Raw genomic sequence first — 22091 nt, 5'->3', positions numbered from 1 at the left:
TTGAGTTGATAGTTAAAACTTAGCTAAGTGGTGAATTCTTGAGTAACTGCTTTATTTTTTGTGCCTTAATAGAGGGAAATTGGCATGTGGAAGTTGAGAGCATGATTAAGAGCTTGATGAACTATTTTTGCAATTGTAAATATAAGAACCCCATTTTGAAGAGGTAGGAAAAGGAAAGAAAAGAAAAAGGAGGAGGGAAGTTAAGGGAAAGGAACATTAAAAAAAAAAAAAAAAAAGATGTAATATTACTTGAAGCCCCTTAGCTTGCAATTTTGGTGGCAACGGCAATATATGTTATGGTGGTTGTAAACTTTGGCAAAGCACATATTTAAGCTACTGAACTTTACTACATATTAACATTAAGCCATTGAACTTTCAAATTTATTGGCATTATGCCCTTTTTTAACTGTTCATTAGCTTGTGTGGTTCATTAGCAATGTGCAACGAGTTAAAGGGCAAAAGTAGTCTGACTAAAAATTATATGCGTATTTTAAAAATTAAAAATTAGTTTGATTAAAGAAAAGAAAGAGAAGGAGGAGGAGAGTTAAGGGAAGAGTATTGAGGTAATTTCTCCTTTTGGTAATCGGAGAGATTGACTAACATAGATAAGAAGAGATTTAAAAAAAAATTATAACAAATTAAAATTTTTATTTTTATTATAACAAATTAAAAGTAATAAAAAAATTAATTCTCAAAATTAAAGAATGCCAAAAAAGAAAAAACCCAAATGACAATATTACTTGAAGCCCCCTTAGCTTGCAATTTTGGTGGCAATGGCAATATAAGGTATGGTTGTTGTAAACTTTGGCACAACGCATATTATAAGCTACTGAAATTTACTTCATGTTAATATTAAGCCATTAAACTTTCAAATTTGTTGGTATTACACCCTTTTTTAACTGTCATTTGCGCATGTGGTTCATTCGCAGTGTGTAGCGAGTTGAAGGGAAAAAGTGGTATGATTAAAAGAGATACCATTACCATGTAGGAGAGAGAAAATAAAAAATTGTAAAATTCTAAACCTAAAAAACATACATAAATCCATTTGGAAAAGAAAAATCATTATAATGTATTATCTCTCTCTATTGATTCTCTCCCCTATCTATGCAAGGAAAACCCAAATTTGAGGGTGAAATTAGAGATCGATTTCGCTTGGAATTTGCCTTCAACTCCTTCTTCAAGAGCTCAATCTCATCACAAGCAACACTTGTCACTTTACTACTCTATCCTCCATTATCACTAACTTGTTCCAACTCATGCTTCAACTCTACAACAACCCTTTTCATCTTATTAAGAATCATTACAATATAGTCACTAATCTTTCATCATGCCACCTGAAAAAATCATAATGGCTACCTAGCATTTCCATGAAATCCGAAATAAGTAACCAAATCAATTTCCCAAATCACTTATGCAAATCACTTGGCCAAATCAACTACCCAAGCCAGCCTCATTATACTTCAACTTTAGGTCAATGCATAAAGATTTAATGTACCTGGAATGAACAACTCTAGAACCTCCTAACAAGGTTTCTATCTGTCCATGATGTCATCAGCTTAACAGGTCTCCTGCAGAAGCATCTCAACTTAACCAAATATCCAATAGCAATATCTTCCTCCACTTCTACACTTTCATTGAGATCTAACTGTGTCACCATCAATTAACTGCTGGTTTCTCTAAATGGGTAAGGGTTCTCAAGAGGAGACCTAATTTTGGAGAATGAAGAATTGAAATAATTTTTTGGCTTTTATAAAATATAAGTTAATTTATTATTTTTTCTTCTTTTTTTGACTTCTTTTGACACCTGTTTGTTTATTTAAGAGGAAAGAATTTACTATTTACTGAGATGGATTTCTGTTTACTCCTTATTAAAAAAGGATATAATATCAATAAATTTAAAATTTTAAGGACTTAAAATAGAAAATGTAAAATATAAGAGTTTAATGTTAACAGAAAGTAAAGTTTAGGAGCTAAAACATGCGTTTTGCCGTAAACTTTTTGTACAACATTAACACTAGGCCCAACAGTACTTGCATCAACAAGTTGAGTCTCCATCATCACCTAATAATCTGTGCATTTTCCGTGGTTGACAGATGGAACTGACAAATTGATTTATGCTACAGACCATAGTACGTGCATGTCCCACATGAAAATGTGTCCAATAAATAAATTAATAATTATGTTTTTGTATTATGATTTTTATACTATAAATATATATTTTGTACCATAAAAACACAATATTATTGCATTTTCACATTTTAAAATTCGAAATTTCAACATTTCGCAAAATTTTAAAATTTTTAACACTTTCCCGAATTTGAAATTTTCTGGATTCGTTATATCAAATTTTATAATTATGAACTTGAATTATAAACACACAACCACCAAACTTTCACTAAATTAGCTACAAGTAGCTCTTAGAAGACCTTTGGTTCAGCTATTCGATATACCTAATAATTGATAGAAATTTAAATAATTGTATTTAAGTGTTTGATAAAATTAAAAAAAAAAACATAATAATTAACTGATAAACAACTAATAAGGTGCCTATTAATTTTAATTATAGAGCTATCCATGAACTGTTATATAATTTTTTCATTATTTGATAAAAATAACCTTTACCATTCATCCAATAAACTTATGACATTCAAATCTATATCCAAATTTTTAGATATTAAAACAAAAATTATTATATTTTTGGAATGAGCTTACTTCAAATATAATTTATCAATATAAAAATTTATTCATCTTTGATATCTTGAAACGGCAACCTGCGAACCAGCAACATTGATTCTAATTTTTATTAATAAATATTATTTACTACTATTTTAAATTTAAATTATATATATTTTAAGTGCACTTAAATAATAATTATTTTATAATTATATTTATTATTATTTAATTTTTATTTATTTATATAATAAATAATGTGATTTAATAAATCAATACGTACATATTTATTTTAATAATAAATAAATAATATAATATTATAAATTAATAATTATATGTTTGTTGTCATAAAAAATTATATGTTATAATAAATTAATAATAATAATTTATTTTAATAGTAAAATAAAAATATTTTATATATTCTTATTAGTCATTTTACTTATCAATAGTAACAATTAGATATAGTTTCACCAAACACTTAATATAAATAAGTTACTATAAGCTATCTGTCATCGGTTATCAACTAACAATAACAACTATTAGCTATCAATTATCAGCTAAATATAGCAGTTAAATCAAGCACACCCTTTGTCTACCGTCTCCCCCGATCAGAAATGTTTTCCTGCAAATTTCTTTTGCCTTTGCTTCTCTGCTCCCTCTTTTTCCTTCTTGTTCCCCCTGCATCTAATTCACATCTTCTCAAGGATTGCAAGTTTGAAGCAATATATCAACCTGGGGACTCAATATCAGACACAGGAAACAACATCATAGAGAACCCTTCTACCACTTGTGCTAGGCTTCCCTATGGCCAAAACTTTTACAGGAAAGCAGCAGGTAGATGTTCCAATGGCTTACTGATGATTGATTATATTGGTAAGAACTATTTTTCTATACTTCATGTTTTTTTTTTTTTTGGAAAAAAAAAAATTGGTTTCCTTTAATTAAGTTACTATAAGTTGCTAAATTGAACTTGTTTATATATTTGCAGCATTATCGGCTGGTTTACCCCTTCTTGATGCCTACTTAAATCCAAATTCAACTACTGGTCATGGAGTGAATTTTGCAGTTGCTGGTTCTACTGCCTTGCCTACTGGTTTCTAGCAAAGAAGAAAGTTTTTGCCCCAGTTACCAATAGTTCTCTTACTACACAACTTGACTGGATGTTTTCTTATTTCAACACAACCTGCTATAACAACAAAGGTCAGTAATCAGTTTAACAAGATAAAATTTAATATATTATTTATAAATTTTCTGATTATTGTTTCATCTCGTTCTGCTCTAATTCTTGACAGATTGTTCTAAGAAACTTGAAAAGTCTCTCTTCATGGTGGGAGAGATCGGAGGTAATGATTATAACTACGGATTGTTTGAAGGCAAGACCATAGATGAGTTGAAGTCCATAAGATCAGATGTTATCAAATCTATCAAAGATGCTATCATGGTGAGTTAATTTTCTTGAAAAGTGATTACAAATTATTTTCTTTGGTGAATCTGCTTCATGCTAATATGATATTATCTCTTTTTTTTTTAATTATTTTAATTTTCTTGTATTTTTCACAGAGAATCATTGGTAATGGTGCTACTCGAATAGTGTTTCCTGGAAATCTTCCTATAGTTTGCTTACCTGCATTTCTTACGGAATTTCACACCAATAATGCTACTGCTTATGATGAATTTCATTGCCTCAAAGAGTTAAACAATCTTTCAATGTACCATAACGAACACCTCCAAAAAGCCATTGAAGAAGTAAAGAAAGAGCATTCAAATATGACTATTATGTATGGTGACTACTACAATTCTTACATATGACTATTATGTATGGTGACTACTACAATTCTTACACGTGGATCTTGCATAAAGCATCCGGATAAATTTTAACAACAGTCTCTGAATTTATCCAATTGTAACATTACAGTCTCTCAACTTGAAAAGTAACATAAAACCCTCATCAACTTTCACATTTTGTACAGTAAAATCTCTCTAACTTTCAATTATTGAGTTTTCAGCTAAACGTTGACCTGGACAGTTCCAATATTGAGTTTAGTCAGTATTTCTCTTTTTTCTCTCAAGCCATTTGTAAATTAAATTATTTTTCTCTCTATAGAAAGAATAATTTTTCACGTGTAGAGAGAATATTTTACACTTTGCATAAGAGAGGAGAAAGAAATGTTGACAAAACACCATGTAGGAGCTATTCACATAAGTTTCTAACTGAAAAATCAATAATTGAAAGTTAGAGGTATTTTACAGTGCAAAATTTGAAAGTTTAAGGGGTCTTATGTTACATTTTAAAGTTGAAAAATTATTGTGTTACAATCATATAATCATATAAGTTCAGAGACAATTGTTAAAAATTACACTAACCCAAAATCGTTTAGAGTGGAGAAAGCGAATCCATATAGAAGCGAATCCATATAGCCGGCCCCAAATCTTTGGGATAAAGGCTTAGTTGAGTTGAGTTGAGTTGTATCCAAAAGCATCATTGCTAGGTGAGTCTTTAGCAGACAATTTGTAACTCTTGAGATAAATAGGATTTAAATAAATATACACTGTAATCGAAATTGAAATTGTTTACTTGTTTGATGCTAAATAGCATTCAATCCCAAATCTTTGCAAAAAGCTTGTTGTTGGAATGGAGGTAATTATAATTTTAATGCTTCAAAGAGGTGTGGAGCTTCTGATGTACCTGTTTGCCTCAATCCTCAGGAATATATCAGTTGGGATGGATTACATTCAACACAAAACGCCTACCGGTACATGGCACGATGGATCATTCGTGACATTTTTCAGAAACTTCAATGTGTTGCATGAGTTTTTCATTAAATTCAATTCTGCTAGACTATTGAATAGTAAGCGTTAAATTTCTAGCAGTAGTCTGGTGTCTTTCTAATTAAGAGAAAGAAAAATGTATTCTCCACAAGTGATAATAGAAAAATAATAAGAAGAAGACAACAGACCCAGTTTGAAAACTATTGCGAGTAAAGTGAAAAGCTAACAATGAGTAAAGCTATTGTATTTTCAAGATACTGGTTGGAGGATGGATCCATCCTTGTCTCCACACCATCCAACCCACATAGCTCCTTTACATGGTGACAGGGATCTGATTTAGAATGTTGATTGAGAATTGTCTAAGCAACCCCATGAATCATGCCGCTTCCAGTATAGTATTATTGTATTACAGAAACACTTACTAATATATGAGATGAGTGATCCTATACTTTATCCGAGCTCCGACCATCTTCCAACTGTTCTTTCTTCCACTTTTGATCGATGATGTGTACTCTTCTAGGCACCGAAATCTCTCTGTCCTTCTTCACCCTCAATCAAATCTTCCTCCGCAATCAGTATACTATATTTTTACTGCTTCAGACAATTCTTCTCTTCCCCATACCCTTTTGGAGTTTAGTTCTCAGAATTTCTTCTTTGGTAAACTCTCTTTGTTGTCATCAAGTGTTTCATCATTTTGATCGAACATCTTCTTGCTCACACTGTAATTAATCATCATCATCATCATACAAACCATTTGGAGGTTGATTTGCATTTTGTTTGGAAACACTATTCTTTTTGTTTCAACTTTCCTTTTCATTACTTACCGTCCCGAATTCGTGTTCATTAGGCTATGGTAATGAAGGATATTGGTCCTTTGCAATGGGCATGCTGTTATCACCATTCCTTCTTTTGTCCAGTTATCTCTGAGTGGTTACTCCAGTTAATCCTATGAGTGCATTCTCAAGCAGCATATACTATTGGAGAATATTGTGCTAAACAGGCTGGAGTCAAACTAATGCTGCTTACACATGAACCCATAACCTAATAGTGGATGGATCTAATGTATAACATAATCAACAAAGGATTCCTCAAATTCTTTGACAATCGTGAGAGCTTCATGCTAATTAATGAAGACCCTTTTCCGCAAGTGGCAACCATCAACACAGTTGTCTTTGATCTAAGGCATTAGTTGAAGATCAGAAAGCTGGAAACCATAATCATATAAGAAGTTTGCAGCCTACCAAAAGTCATCAAAACTTTGCCATAAAATTTTCTTAACTTGACAACTCAAAATATTTAAATAAACTAGAATTACACAGTACATTATTTTTTATATATTGCTGGCCAACTTACCTAGTATGTTTTCTGTATATACAAAGATTGTCTTTCCATCCATTAATAAGTATTTAATTGCTGCCAATTTTACACTGCAAGTAACTCTCCACGATGTCCAGCCCACACAGCTCCTTCACAATAGGCATGGTGGCAGGGACCCCCAACTGGAACGTTGAATGAGAACCCTCTAGGCAACCCCATGAATGAAGTTGTTTCCGTGCTTCCCTGATAGCAGCTTTCGTAGCACAGTGGACTGAAGCTGCTAGGAGCAGTGGTGGCTCACCAGAAGCTGCTCAAGCAGATATTATTAAACAACTAAGGCCATTTTTGGCAGGACGTAATGAAATGTAGTGTAATCAAATATTATAAGGCTACGATATATATATATATATATATATATATATATATATATTTCCCAATTAATTATATTGGATTATGAGACAGCAAAGATAAAATCTTACAATTCTAATAATGTTTTATCCTTTTTGTCAATAAACAATTAACTCTCTTGCTTCTTTTCCAATTAATCAGATCAATGATTCGAAAAAGGAAAATTAATTGATACTTATATGTGCATTAATAGGCTTCAATAAAATCTTCAAAAATTTATTAGGAAGAAAAATTTTGAGTTTTGCATGCATTGAAAAATTATCATAGAGTAACAATCTACCTTTGGAAGAGAGAACACGTTTTGGGTTATGTCCGCTATTAAGTATTTCAACATTGAACTGCTTTGGTATGGTGTCAATTGTAGGGATCTTGTATGTCCATGTGCCTTCAGTGTCTACTAATCCATCTGAGTTTGTTGTGTACTCTTCAAGCATGAAAAACCCAATTCCTTGGACAAAAGCTCCTTCAATCTGCAAACATCAAGTCCTACTTCTCAATATAAAGACAATGAAGCAACCACAAATAGCTCTCTCTCTCATGTTAAGTCAGTCCATTAAGGCCATAGACAGCAGTGTTTTTAAGAAATTACTTTAGATTTAAGCATTTGAGCTAACCTGTCCTAAATCCACAGCAGGGTTGAGACTTTGTCCACAATCATATAAAATATCAGATCTCAAAATTGTTGTTTGCCCTGTCAGAAGATCTACTTCCACCTGTCTCACCAGAGTTTCATATCAAGTGCAAAAGGTAATGTTTCAAATAACTCACTCAGTGCAGTTCCAAAGAAAGAAAGAAAGAAAGAAAGAAGAACTTGCCTCAGTCACAGCAGCACCATAGTTTAAGTAATTTGTTGAAGCAGAGTCAGGAATGAAGAAAGAATTCGCTGATAAGTTCACAGCTTCCAAATATGCCTGCATTTATGTTGAATGTGAAAGTGCAATGGCTAAGACCTTTCATATCTAAACAATAATATATAATTAAAATCAAGTTCAGTGCACTCTCTTTATAATAATCAATACAAAACCATTCTTCTTACAAAAGCCATTATTCAAATGTAAAAAATAACCAAGAATCTGAAAAATTCAATACAGGGATGGGAAGGTAAGGTTGAGTGACAAGGTACATTAGTGATTGGAAATGAAAAGCACTATGCATTGGATAACATTTTCAAGTAAACCAGGTTTCAGGCTTTCAGCAAAAGGGGTTTCAGCAAAAGGGTAAAGTAAATAAGAAGATGATAAGTAGAATGTTCCAAAAATGCAGATAGCTACCTGTTGGATAAGTTTCTCCCATCTTATTGAGTCCGTTTGCATCAGCAACCTTTCCTTTAGAGGTATCAGTCTCTCAACCAATGCTTCACAGCTAAGTCTGACTGCTTCACAGCTTGACTCAGATGTAGTGCTCCCACCAGTGATCCCTCCTTGAATTAAACTCAAAGTATCAGCTTGTACAACTCGTACCTTATCCAAGAAGTCTTCTGCTCCATCGCATTTGATTGCACTGAGACCAAATGCAACCATCTGTTTCACCTTTGTCCAGAGACCCTGACCTATCTCTATTCCTCCAACTTCAACAACAATAGACCCATCACTTAGAATGCTTACTTTTCCAGGAGTTGGTCTCAATGTCACATCGTACACACAATGCATTCGCGAAATACCTCTCTTTTTCCACACATTATTCCTATTAAACTCTTGTATCATTTCAGTCCTTTGGTCAAAGCTTGAAGATGTGGCTAACTTATCCCATATTGAAGTTAAAGTATATTCTAGAGGATCCCCTGCAGCAACACCATAGAATAACTGAAGGCTATCATACGTGTGAAAATTTATGGCCCTCACAGTATCTGCCTCCATGGGAAGAAAAGATGCTACTTGTTCAATTACTGCTTCTGCAATATATGATCCTTGCAGGTCTCCAGGGCCACGCATTGCTGATTTACTTGACAGGTTTGTTTTGCATAACTTTATATCAAATGATAAAGCACCCCAATCATACTTTTTAAGTGCACCCACAATGGCTTTTGGCATCAATGGGCTACAGTCCAGAGTTATGCCAGCATTAATTAAGATATCAAGATGTAAGGCAGTGATTTTCCCATTAGATTTGAATCCTACACTGTATGTTATTTTCATAGGATGCCTTCCTCCTGCTATTACCATATCAGTCTTGCGGTTCATATATATCCTAACAGGGCGCTGCAACTTGTGTGCTGCAAGTGCACATGCTGTAGCAACCTAAAACATCACGTTCCATGTTTAGTATTTGCAATGAAATCAAACATAGGTGGAACTAGAACATCAATTATTAAATATTGCAGAAAGAACACATCAAGGAATCTAACATTGACTGCCACGAAAATATTCAAACCAGGACCAAGCAATCAAAACAGAAATCTAATTAGATGATAGATGCTAGCCATGTTCTTATATGGTCATGTCCACATTATTTGTACATCAGATGTGATCTTTAGCGTCAGCTATTTTATATATAATCTAACTTTCAGCGAACCCACATTGGATTTAATGTCCTTTCCATGCAGATTAGGCATCATAATTTTAAATTGGTTGAACATCCATTAAGCAGTCCAGTTATGCTATATCAACCACTAGCATATGAATTAAGATTTTCAACTTGAATGGCAGTACATACGAAAGATCGATTAGCATCTAATGAAACTAAAAATTGATGTCTGCATAAGCAAAGATTTAATAAAGTGCCATTGGGTAAAAACTTGATTGTGCAAAAATGTATGGACTAAAACTTGCTAGTGTTACGCCAGATGTAATTAATACATAACATACCTCTATACTTACCTCATTATATATAACAAATCACAGAAGCTGGTCCAAAGAGAAAAGATTTATTCTCAAATCTATTGCTGACCTTAAACAGGATTTGAGTAGATAATGTTATAAATTCGACATAAATGAATGCCATATTCAACTCAACTAAGCTGTAATTCCAATCTAGTTGTGGTTAGCAATATGGATAGTTCACCTCCATTCCACTAGATAAAGGGTGCCATGCACACAATTAATAATATTCTATCAAAAATGGTATAGAGAAGACAAGAGGATGATCCTCCCAACGCATATCTGAATGCATTTATAAAACCAGAAGAAAGTAAGGCAGTTTTTTTTCCCTGCTATCAAAACAAGTATCATATACTATTTATTATCAGCATTAAGAAAATATTTTGGCTGAAAAAAGAATTTAGGGGACAGGCTACTTCATATCATCTTTTAAAGCAAGGCAACGCCTAGAAAGAGCTCAAAGCATGTCTGTGGAGGAAGTCAGCAGATTTATCTGCAGAAAACTCAAATCCAACTTTAAAGCTTTTGGAAATGTTCAATTTAAGACTGCAAATTTTGACAGTGCAAGTAACAAAAATAGTAAGCTCAATTCCACTGATAGATCCACTCATGGAAGGATGATGTACAGAGGATTCCACCGTCGTGAATTTTAAAAGAAGTGCTTGTATATCTCTTTATACTAAAGAAGTAATCAACATGTTGAAATTTGGAGAAGTTTACGAAAAGATACTCACAGGCATGGCTTTCATAGCCTTCCCACCAAAACCTCCTCCAACCCTTCTTGTAAGCACACGCACATTATGTTCAGGAACACCAAGACATTTTGCAATCGCAACCTGTGCATTCTCAGGGCATTGACTTGAACTGTAAACCACCATGCAGTTGTCTTCATCAGGAAGAGCAAGAGCAGTCTGATTCTCCATATAGAAATAATATTGGGACCCAAGTTTTATCTGGATGGATTATGGAATAGTTCAGTAGAAATTACCTATGCAGTGAGAAGATACTGAAAGATAATACTAGAAAGAAATTAATTGAGCAGTTTTAGACTTGTAGATGTGCCTTCAAAATGAAAGGAATTTTTGCTTAGGACGTATTGAGTGTAAAAAAAAAAAAGAAAAAAGAAAAAAAGAAAATACCTCGGCAGAGAGAATCTTATGATCAGCTTCAGCCATTCCCTTAGATAAATCACCTACTTGTTTGGGATAGAGCATAGGCGGTATCTCAAAAAGGCTAGACCTCTCAAGAGCCTCTTCTACAGTTAAAATGGGAGGTTCTAGATTTTCCAGGTCATAATCTACCACTGCAAGCTTTGCTGCTATATCTGCATGTTTCTGTGTATCTGCAAGCTGTTTAAGAAAATCATTTGATAGACTAGATTAGGCACAATATTCTCCATGATCTAATAAAATGAAAATTTGAATAAAGCCCACAGCAAAAAGGTTACAACCAACAGAAATGTGGTGGATGTTGCTAAACATGACTACTTGTGTAATGGATGAGAATGTTACCACAAATGCAATTGGCTCTCCAGCATACTGAGTAAGCTCCTCTGCAAATAATGGTTCAGGACCAAAAACAAAAATTGAACCAATGTTCTGCCCACCTTTTGGAATGTCTTTGAAAGAAATAAGTGAAGTGACTCCAACTGGAAGTGATTTAGAATTAAATTTTATACCCTTTACCCTTGCAAAAGGCTTTGTGCTATAAATGAATGCTCCATACAGACAATTTCCAGGGGAAGGAATGTCATCCACATAAACAGCCTCACCTACGCAGGTTAAATGAGTAAGTCAGTTGCTTTTAGGCAGCTCTCACTATGAATCAACAAAACTATTTCAAATTGAGGTACATGTAAATCAAACTAACACAAACTCATAGCTATGAATATAGACCAAATGGGACTAAGAGATCCAATTTACTTCTGAAGGACAACTTGTATAAATTAAATTGTTTGGTTGCACGCAATCACAATTAGAGAGAGATCATATTATCACCAACAATAAGTATGCTACTTTAAGATGAAAAAGATAAGCCTACTTCAAGAACATCAACCTTGACATAACAATTTAAAAACCACATCATATGCATGCTACCAGAAAATAGCAAGGCATACAAGTAAAATAAATGTAAATTTCATAAAGAAGCAACTCATAATAATGATCTGATATACTGAAAATCATTTATTTTAGAACTAACCAGAAGCTTGAAGGGCAGATCCAGATTTGGTAATTGGCTCACCAATGGGAAGATAGTCTTTGTTTAATTGGATCACCTGTTTGGATGATGACAGCAATGTGGGGAATTTAACATGATCCAGATTGTCATGTTTCTCCTTTGATTTGGCATCCTCAAACATTGAGAGACCACCATTGCCATTCAGCCAACCATTAGGATTGCTATCTACTAACTGGCCAAGAAAATCAAAAAGAAAACCAACAGCCAAACTTGACCTATATGCAGGATTTGGAGTCCCATCCTCAGGTAACACAGTAGCTTTAAGTAATTTAGTAGCCCCATAAAGAACAGCAGTGGTTAACAACTTTCCTGTTAAAAATTCCTCAACTTTCTTTGCTCTAATTGCATGTTTGGTTCCAAAAGCACCAAAAGCCAACTGACAGCTATTCAACACGTTTCCACTAGATGATTTTGAGCAGGAAACTTCGGCCAAGAAAGCAGCATTCAGATGGGGCAAAGCATTTCCAAGGGGCCGTGGCGCAGCTCGATAGGTTTCAAATAACAACTTACCATCTTCCTCGATGGATTCACAATTTGGGATTCGAACGCTTAAGAGTACACTTTTGGAATCCAAGGGAGGTCTTTTTAAAAACTCCTCCAAGGTAAGCTTCTCATGCATGGTACCAGTTATCGTATGAACAAAAGAACCAGCTGCAAGAAGTACTGTGGCAATATCTGAAGGAAAGTGTTTTCCTTGTGCCATCACCAAATTTCCCCCAATACTGCCTGTATTTCTTATAAATTTGGAAGCAACTTTATCCATATGGTCTGCAATTTTTTCGAACACCAGCTTACTTGCTGAGATAAATTCATCTTTAATTTCTTCTCTCAAAGCTTCAATAACTTTAGAAATAGTGACAGCTGCCCCAGTTTCAATACCATTTTGATCTCTCCTAATCGTTGACAGTTCAGGAATATACCTGAGATCGATGTATCTGTCATAGGGTTCTAATTCCTTATAATAGCCCATGCCAGTGTTACCAACCACCAGTTTCATCCGGACTCCATTGTTGGCATCAGGGCATTTTAATAAGCTCTGAAGCTCCTCCAAGCTAGAAGGTTGGTACCAAGAACATCTTTCAGAATCCATAAGCATTGAAGCCTTGACTTGCCTTTTCAAAAATGCAGGGAAAGTGCAAATCTCTTGATCATGATTGTACAAAGGTAACCTACTTAAATTTATTTCCTGCCTCTCTCCCTTTTTCCAGAAAGAATTAAATCCCAAATCCTCCATATCGACATCGGCTGCAAAACTTTTGCATGCATCAGCAATGGGTCGATATCCAGTACAGCGACAAAGATTTCCTGCAATAGCCTTTTCAGCTTCAATGACTGTCAGCTTGGAATATCCTGAAGAAGGTTCGGGTCGAGCAGCCTTTTCAGCATTAACAAGGGCCCCGAATAAGGACATGCACATTCCAGGAGTACAAAAGCCACATTGAGAAGCATGGAATCCAGAGAACCTTTTATGAATTGGATGGAAACCAACTTTGCTATTACCCAGGCCTTCAGATGTTGTAATTGAACATTGATTTATGCTGCAAACCAGTGTAAGACATGAACTTGCTGTAAAATCCTCAACTTGGTCAAGCAAGGGATCGTACTTGGAGACCAGAACAGTACAAGCACCGCAACCACCTAAAATCATAAACCAATAAAGGCATCTTTATCCTATACTTGGACACAAAGGAAGGCAAAACCAAAGAAAAGAAAGGGGAGAATGAATATGAAGATTTCAACTCCATAAACCTTAGTAGTTTTTTCTTTCTTTATTTTTCTTTCTGAACTTTTCCATCTTTCCAGGAAATGACAAATGGGTAGTCATTTGCAAAAGAACACAACATTAAACACCCTGAGCTTGCACTTGCAAGAATAATAACCAATAAAACAATAGAAATTGAATGAACTCTAAAGGTCAGGGATGAACAGACCACAAGCTAAGATATGCAAATATCCCTGTTTATGTTGAGTGCATGAACTCTCTTAAACAATCAAAAACCTTTGCTTCTATGATAAATTACCCTCTGGCTAAGATATGCAAATAATTTTTTTTTAAGAGCATTGTTGTTTCAAATTAATCGATTACCGTTTGTAGTTTTCATTTTAAGTAAACCCTAATTATTTACTATAAAATAAATTTAAATTAATAAAACTGATTGAGTGGTCACACCAACAGAGTTAGGAGCTGAGGGATGCCATGACACCCTAGTTTAATGAAAAAAAAAATTCCATATATTTTTATAAAAAAAAATGTAAATATATATATATATATAAATACATATCAAATTTTACTTTGACCCTTTAAAAATAATTGCTATCTTCGTTACTTGGCAATCAATTGATCGACCAGATAAGCAGTATGACCAATTGAATATTGAAAATTGATTGAGCGAAAATTTTATAATATAATTATTGTATTATTATTATTATCATTATCATTAGTCATAATAAATCTCATATGAATCTCACAATAATAAACTCTGTTACAGCGTATTCGTTATCCATATGATATTGCCCTACAAATGATCCATTAATTGTAATATAATCCCATTTTGGAGGGAATAAGGGATTGGGAGTTGGCTATTACAAGGGTCGCAGCCAGGTGGACTTGGGCTACTGCGAGACTCTTGTAGTCCTAAAGGAGTTGTGTGTAGGGGTGAGCAGATTTCGGTTCAAATAAAAAAATCGAATCAAACTGAGTTATTTCGGTTCAATTGATTCGGTTTTAAAATGTAATTAATTCAGTTCGATTTTATATTACAAAAATTTTGGTTATTATGGTTCGATTCGATTTTAAAGAGAAAAAAATCGATTAAACTGAACCGAACCGAAAAGTAATTTTATATATTCAAATCGAACCGAATCAATTTTTAAATTGATTTATTTTTATGGAGAATTTATGAATTATATTTAATTTTATAAATATTAATTGTTTAATTTCTTTTATTAATGGTTATTAGGTTCAAATCAAAGTCAAAATTAGACCAAATAACTTAAAAATCAAGTTTAAATTAAAAAATTAATAAAAAATCAAAACTGATCGGTTTAAACCGAACTGAATCGAAATAGAGCGGTTTGATTCGATTTGATTTTTCACTCATTTCGGTTTGATTCGATTTCTAATATATGTAATTCGATTTTTATGATTTAATTCGGTTCGGACTGGACTCACCCCTAGTTGTGTGTGTCTTGGCTATTACAAAGGTTGCCAACTACACTTTTAGGTTATATTTAGGTGATTTTTACTTCTGTTAAGCAAAGTTTACTTTATTTTACAAAAATTTTTAAATTTTATAAAATTTATATGTTTTATTTTCATAAATTTTTTTAAAGAGAATTATTATTTTTTATATAAAAAGAATCACTTTATAAAAATTATAGAGATTAACTAAAAAATATGATATTTCAAAATATAAATATATAAATGTAATTTTTATTAGTTTATTTAAAAACATTAAACTTTATAAAATTTATATATTTTTTCTAAAAAATTATTTAAAGAGATACATAAATTGATTGTTTAGAAAAATATAACATTAAAAAAATAGTGACACTTTATAAAATTATAAAGAAAATAAAAAAATAAAAATATATAGTATTTTTTTTTATAAATAGCATATAATAAAACATTATTTTCCATTAACGAAGGTAAAAATAGAAAAAAAAAATATCATTTTGCTCATGCTTTAAAAAAAAAAATTATTTTTCCTTCTTACTTTTCTTTCTCCCACCCTCACATGTCTAATCTTATATGATCAATTAATTAATAATTATTTATTAATAAAATTATTTACTAATTTGTCTATTTGTTATTAATTTATTATTATCAATTTATTTTTTAAAATTTTATTTTCAATTTTCATTTTATAAAATTCAGAAATAAACTAAATTTTTTGTCAAAATGTTAATTTTCAGTTCAAAGTTATTTTTACGATTTGATTTCAAAGTTAAATAAATAAAATTTAATTTAAAATTAATTTTTTAATGAAAATTAAAATTTAATTTATCTAAAATTTAAGTTAAAGGTTAATAAAAATAGAAATTTACAAAAATATAAATTTACAAATAATTATATTAATACTTATTAAATAAAAATTTTATTAAAAATAAAATAATTTTATTAATAAATACCTCTCAATGAATTTATCATATGAAATTAAGAATGTAAAAAAAGGAAAAGAATGAATAAAATAGTATTTTATTTTAAAAGTGAGAGGTAGAATTATATATATATATATATATATATATATATATATATTCTCCTTTTATTTGAAAATCTACTTTTATAGATTATAGAGACTTTTTCTTTGAAATAAAATAAAAATTGAGTAATATTACTAACATAAATTAAAGTTAAAAGACAAATATTTTCTTTCTTATTAGATATGTGAAGAGAGGAAGTCGAATTTGAGTTTTCCAAATTTAACATATATGTAGCTTCCATTGAGTATACTTGTAATTATCAATAGCTGGACTCTGCTATGGGCTAACTTAGAATCGAACCTCAGACTGATTAAATCCAAACTCGAGATTATTGATCGGTCCACGCTTGCAATCAGAACTCTTGAACTACATTAATCAAAATCAACAGTACGATCCACTGATTTTGATCAATTCAGCACGAAAAAGTAGGACTCCATAGCGCAACTAGCACACATCACATTGTGCACTCAGATTAGGATCGTTGCTGCCTTATTTTTTACATTATTAAAAATGTCGTTTTGATATTTTTATCTATTTTTTATTTAAAAAAAATAAATGAAACTATAATTCTGATAGATCAGACGCGAAAATAAGTCAATAAAAAGTTATAGTTTTGGAGAAGTACTCTGGAGTCAAAGAGCTTTAAATTAAGTAGAACGAACACAAAATACGTCCATTGCAAATTTAGCAAAAGCCGAACTGGTGATAGGAAAGAAATTAATTTGAATGGAGTGGTATTGTCTCAAAATAATCACTTTAAATATCTCGGCTCAATCCTTCAAATAGATAAGGGATGTGAGGAGGAAGTTATAGTCATAGGATTAAAGTTGGATGGTTGAAGTGGAGACGTATCACGGTAGTTTTATGTGATCGTAAGATTCTCAATAAATTGAAAGGAAAATTTTACCATACAGTCATATGACCGGCCATATTATATGGTAGTGAGTGTTAGGCAATGAAAAAATTATATGTGTCTAAGATGAGAGTTGCGGAGATGAGAATGTTAAGGTGGATGAGTGGCAATACTAGACTAGATAAAGTCCGTAATGAGAATATTAGAGAAAAGGTAGGAGTGGTGCCAATTGAGGATAAATTGAGAGAAATGAGATTGAGCTGGTTTGGTCATGTGAAGTGTAGACATACGGAGGCTCTAGTTAGACAAGTAGAGCACATTGGGTTAGAGGATAGAAAGAAAAGAATGGGTAGACCTAAACTGACTTGGAGGAGAGTAGTACAACATGACCTAAAAGCATTACACATTTCCGAGAATTTAACTCAAAATTATTTAGAGTAGAAAAAGAGAATCCATATAGCTGACCCTATGAAATTTTTTGAATAAAAACTTAGTTGAGTTGAGTTATAGAAATGTTATTTTGTCATTTTCAAGTTTTTTGAAAAAAAAAAATTGTTAATGACAGTTTTGCTCATTATAACAGACATATAACAATTGTATTTTGTGATATTTTGGAAAAATAAAACAAATACAATTTGCCTATGAATAGCAAGCAAATTCTCATTTTCAAGCTTACTCAATTTTCTCAATTTTCGTAATTTCTTACTCTCTAAACACCTATATTCTTTTTCTCAACCAATATATATATATAGAATTTTCTATTTCCCACTATAAATTTAAATATATTTCAATTTTTTCTTAAAAAAAAAAAAAAGCCAAGTAGAGGCTCTTCAAGTCTTAAAAAAACACAAGGGTAAGAAAAAATTGAAAAAACTCAATTTTCCTTATCATGATTTACAATCCACCAATTATTTAATAGTCAATTATTATTCACTCTTCTATGTCAATATCTCACTCCAAAAAGTCAACATATTCACTTGAATAAAAAGGAAGATGAAGGTCTAACACAAATAGAGTAAGGTAATAGATTTTTAAAATCCAATATATTCAAGGTATATTTTACCAAAATAAATCGTTTGATCTAGATAAAAAATAGACGGTTTATGTAATTATTATTATTAATATTATTTGGTTTGTGTGATTATTTGATAGAATATTATGAATATTTATAAATAGAAATATAATATTTTCTCAAGATATAAGGCAACTAGTTGTAAAAATGTATGAAAACTATGGTGCACCTTGTTCTGTCGGTTCAACCATTCACGTAAGGCTATTGAAGGCAATAAATATTGATGCAATGATATAAAAAGCTAAAAGGTAAAGGCAAATTTGTTTCCAACTTATTTATATCTAATCACTTCTATTGAATTTGGTGATAATTTTGATTCCATCTTTTTTTTTTTTCATCCTTCAATGATAAAGGCCTTGTTCTGCAATATTAGCTGTTCTAATAGATGTTAGTTATTTTAATAGATGTCAGCTGTTTTACTAGAAGTTAGCTGTTAAATATTAGCTATTAGTGATTAGTTATTTATACAGCTATTAAAACAGAAGCGTTTGATAAAAATAGCTATTAGATTAACTGTTAAATATAAAAATAATGATAAAATCTTATTGACTTTAGTTAAAACGCTCTCTCAGCCTCTAAAAGTTAGGAGAGATAGCTTTTTATGAACCACTTCCTCAACCTCTAAAAGCTAGTATAAATATTATATCACCGAATAATATAAATAAGAAAAGTAATGTTTTGACTCTAGTTAAAACGCTAAATTCCATTTTAAAAGCTGTTGTCGAACAGAGAACAAAAATATAAATTTTGTTTTCCAATTCTATGCAAGATTGCCAAATAAATACCCATGTCATCCATTTTAACCATCATAGTTGAACAAATTTTGTTGCACACAAGAAAATACCAAATGAGTCCCAATCAAGTTTAAACCCAAAATTATTAGAAGCACAAGCATGCATCAATTATTAAACCAAAGCCACACATAGGGCGTAATAAAATGCAATTGAGACTATTAATGACGACTTATAAGTCAAAGCATAATGAACTCAAATGAGAATTAAGGTAAGTTGGAAATTCTTATAAAAATAAGAAAAATATAAGGGCTTAATTATTCTACTTCCAAGATTATATGTAGACATCTTAAGTATTAAACAATTAAGATTAAGCACAATTAATTTTTTTTCATTTGCAAATACATGTAATTTTTTTAGTAATTAAAACATAAATGTATATTCTTTTATATAATTAATAATTTACATTTTTTTTTCATTTTCACTTGCAAATAATTTTTTTTTTCTAGTTTATAATTAAAACATACGTGTAAAGAAATTCCCATAATAATAATATAGCTTTTAATATATATACACGAATGAAGTTGAGACAAGTTTTAAAAAGTTTAGACTTGATTTGTCAAAATTTTTTAAACTTGAGTAAGCTTGTACTAAACTTGAGCCGAATATCAATAAGCTCTAGCTAAACTTGTTTAGAAAATGAGCCTAGTGAAGTTGAACTTTTATCAAATCAAGATTGAGCAACTCTAGAATAACTCAAACTCGTTTACAATTTTAATGAGTTTTAGGTTTAAGGTTGTAAAATTCAAGCTACATAGTTTTAATTAGCTCTCACATAAAAATTAATTTAACTTTCATAAAAAAATTAAATTTAAATTATAAATAAATATATTTTATAAATACATTTTACATATTAATTATATCATATCATAGTTTTAAATAATATATTATTTACAAAATATTCATAAATAAAATAAATATATTTATAATATAATAAAATACAATAACTAATATAAATATTATTACAAACGAGTCTTTATAATGAACCTATTCATGAGCTGGCTCATAAGCTTGTAAATAAGTTAACTTGCGAGTTTTAACGAGTTAAATATTATTAAGCTTTAAAATTAAGGCTAACATTTACTCATTTATTAAATGAACGAAACCGAGCTACGATTTTATTAAACCGAATCTTGAATAACTCGCTAGCAATTTAATTCATTTACACACACACACACACACACATATATATATATATGTGTGTGTGTGTATATATATATATATATATAATACATAATTTAGTAATATACTTAAAAAAAAAATCATTTTCGATCAATTGAAAACCCAAATCAAAATGCCCAATCAATCCAAACCAAAATTACTCTTAGTTTAGACTAAAATCAAAATTATTGGGAACCGACTCTTACGGTCGGATTCACATCCTTTAATTCCACGAAACACCGAAAAAAAAAATCCCATTACTGAAACCAAATCATCAATCTCCAGGGTTACATATAAAAAATGATTAGTGCTTACAGCACACAGTTAAAGTCAGGGATTTATGAACAAACTCAATAAATGTCAGAAGGCAAAGTCAATTAAAAAAAAATATATCTATAAGTTCATATCCTCAAAGATAGTTTTTAATCAAATTAATTGAGATTTTGAAGAATTTGCTAATTAAGGGTATTGATGGCAGTGCTTATAAGAAAGCATCCTCAAAATTTCAAACAGTATGAAATAAATCATTGAAACAAACTCATCAACCAAGTAACTAAAAATAACCCAATTCAATTGAAGTTGAAAATTTCTGGCTGATAAAATATTCAGATAATAGTTGAGAAAGAGAGTACCTTCACCACAACCAAGCTTGACGCTCTTGAAAGGGGTCTGGGTTCGCAAGAACTCAAGCAAAGTCATAGAAGGATCAACATTAGATAGCTGGAACCTCTGTCCATTAACGGCAAAAACCAGACAAACCTGCTTACCCATTTGACTTTCCTGCTCCATTTCGTTAGCTGCTGCTGGGAGTTTCCGCCCAAAAAGAGAACCTGCTATGAGCCCATCCCCTTCCCGACAATGTCTATAAGCAGACAAAAACAATAATGTCACAATCTTTAAAAAAAAATAATAATAAATTTATGTTTAATGGGTTAATCAGAATTGCATCATTGCACTTGTAATGCCAGCCTTTCTTTAAAGAAAGATTCAAATCAATAATTTTCTAATATTCAAAGGAAGACCAAGATTACTGATAAAAAAAAAAAAAGGGAAGACCAAGATTATTTAATTTTATATGAGCAAGGCCTGAGGGTGCGCCGGCCTTCTTCCGTTTTCCTTTGGAAGGCGAAAGATGGAAGTTAAGGGAGAAAGGGGTGAATTATTTTTATATTTCTCCTCCTACCCATCACGCTGTCATCATCAACTCACTCTACTGGAGATACAAAGAAATTGTGGCCACAAACGAAAATGACTCATTTTTATTTTGAAGGAAAATTATATATATATATATATATATATATATATATATATATCTTATTCTATTTTCTATTTTAGGATCTGTGATTTACTTGACAAAGTGTGAGAACTTTTTTTTTTCTCAAAAGTTTAAAAATTCTAAATTTGTATTTAAAAAAATATACTTTTAAAGTAAAATTTTTAGACCTTAAAAAAATAAAATTTTTAAATTTTTGTTTTTTTTAATTTATATTTGTCAATTCAAATTGATAAGTGGAAAAAAAAAATTTTCTTTTCTAAAATATCTAAATATCTTAATTTTTTTTCTTCCTTTAAAATTATAATAAGTTATGAATAATTAAAAACTGTAAAAACTTTATTTAAAAAATTGTAAGTGCGAAAACTTTTACTAGAAAAAGTTACTTTACCCTATCTTTTCTAAAAACAGTATTAAACTTTGAAATGTTTGAATTAGAAGTTTAAGATAGTGATGGAAGTTTCATACCATTGGCTACTTCAAACTTGTTTGATAAAAATACTAAACAATTATTGTTTAA

The 22091-nt window shown here is 31.1% G+C and overlaps 1 protein-coding gene and 1 pseudogene across 3 annotated transcripts; one reads left to right on the top strand and one right to left on the bottom strand.

The window, feature by feature from the left end:
• Window positions 1-3283: 3283 nt before the first annotated feature.
• LOC110673926 (acetylajmalan esterase-like) lies at window positions 3284-5580 on the top strand (annotated as a pseudogene).
• A 1116-nt stretch (window positions 5581-6696) lies between these two features.
• On the bottom strand, window positions 6697-21499 carry LOC110673753 (indole-3-acetaldehyde oxidase). 3 transcript variants are annotated; one of them, XM_058148450.1, is made up of 11 exons: window positions 21355-21499; window positions 20931-21160; window positions 12180-13856; window positions 11492-11751; window positions 11120-11329; window positions 10715-10933; window positions 8436-9401; window positions 7980-8075; window positions 7779-7877; window positions 7445-7634; window positions 6697-7063 (listed from the first exon to the last, which is right to left on the bottom strand). In XM_058148450.1, the coding sequence occupies exons 2-11, from the start codon at window positions 21085-21087 to the stop codon at window positions 6846-6848; spliced, it is 4092 nt and encodes a 1363-aa protein (XP_058004433.1). In that variant the 5' UTR covers window positions 21088-21160; window positions 21355-21499; the 3' UTR covers window positions 6697-6845. The 3 variants fall into 3 exon arrangements, with proteins under 3 accessions (XP_058004433.1, XP_021692639.1, XP_021692630.1); XM_021836947.2 differs by lacking the exon at window positions 21355-21499 and having other exon boundaries at window positions 20931-20967; window positions 21066-21324; XM_021836938.2 differs by lacking the exon at window positions 21355-21499 and having other exon boundaries at window positions 20931-21325.
• Between the last annotated feature and the right edge of the window lie 592 nt (window positions 21500-22091).

This window comes from Hevea brasiliensis, chromosome 6, assembly GCF_030052815.1.
Source record: "Hevea brasiliensis isolate MT/VB/25A 57/8 chromosome 6, ASM3005281v1, whole genome shotgun sequence".
Lineage (NCBI taxonomy): Eukaryota > Viridiplantae > Streptophyta > Magnoliopsida > Malpighiales > Euphorbiaceae > Hevea > Hevea brasiliensis.
This window is presented reverse-complemented; position numbering and strand designations above follow the sequence as displayed.

What these genes read in the sequence shown, in the direction of transcription:
- LOC110673753 (XM_058148450.1), bottom strand. Translation starts at nt 21,087, where the DNA reads ATGGAGCAGGAAAGTCAAATGGGTAAGCAGGTTTGTCTGGTTTTTGCC. An exon ending in GGGAGAAACTTATCCAACAG is followed by an intron (nt 8,076 to 8,435) that starts GTAGCTATCTGC and finishes ACATAAATGCAG; the next exon opens with GCATATTTGGAAGCTGTGAA. An exon ending in ATGGTGCTGCTGTGACTGAG is followed by an intron (nt 7,878 to 7,979) that starts GCAAGTTCTTCT and finishes CTGGTGAGACAG; the next exon opens with GTGGAAGTAGATCTTCTGAC.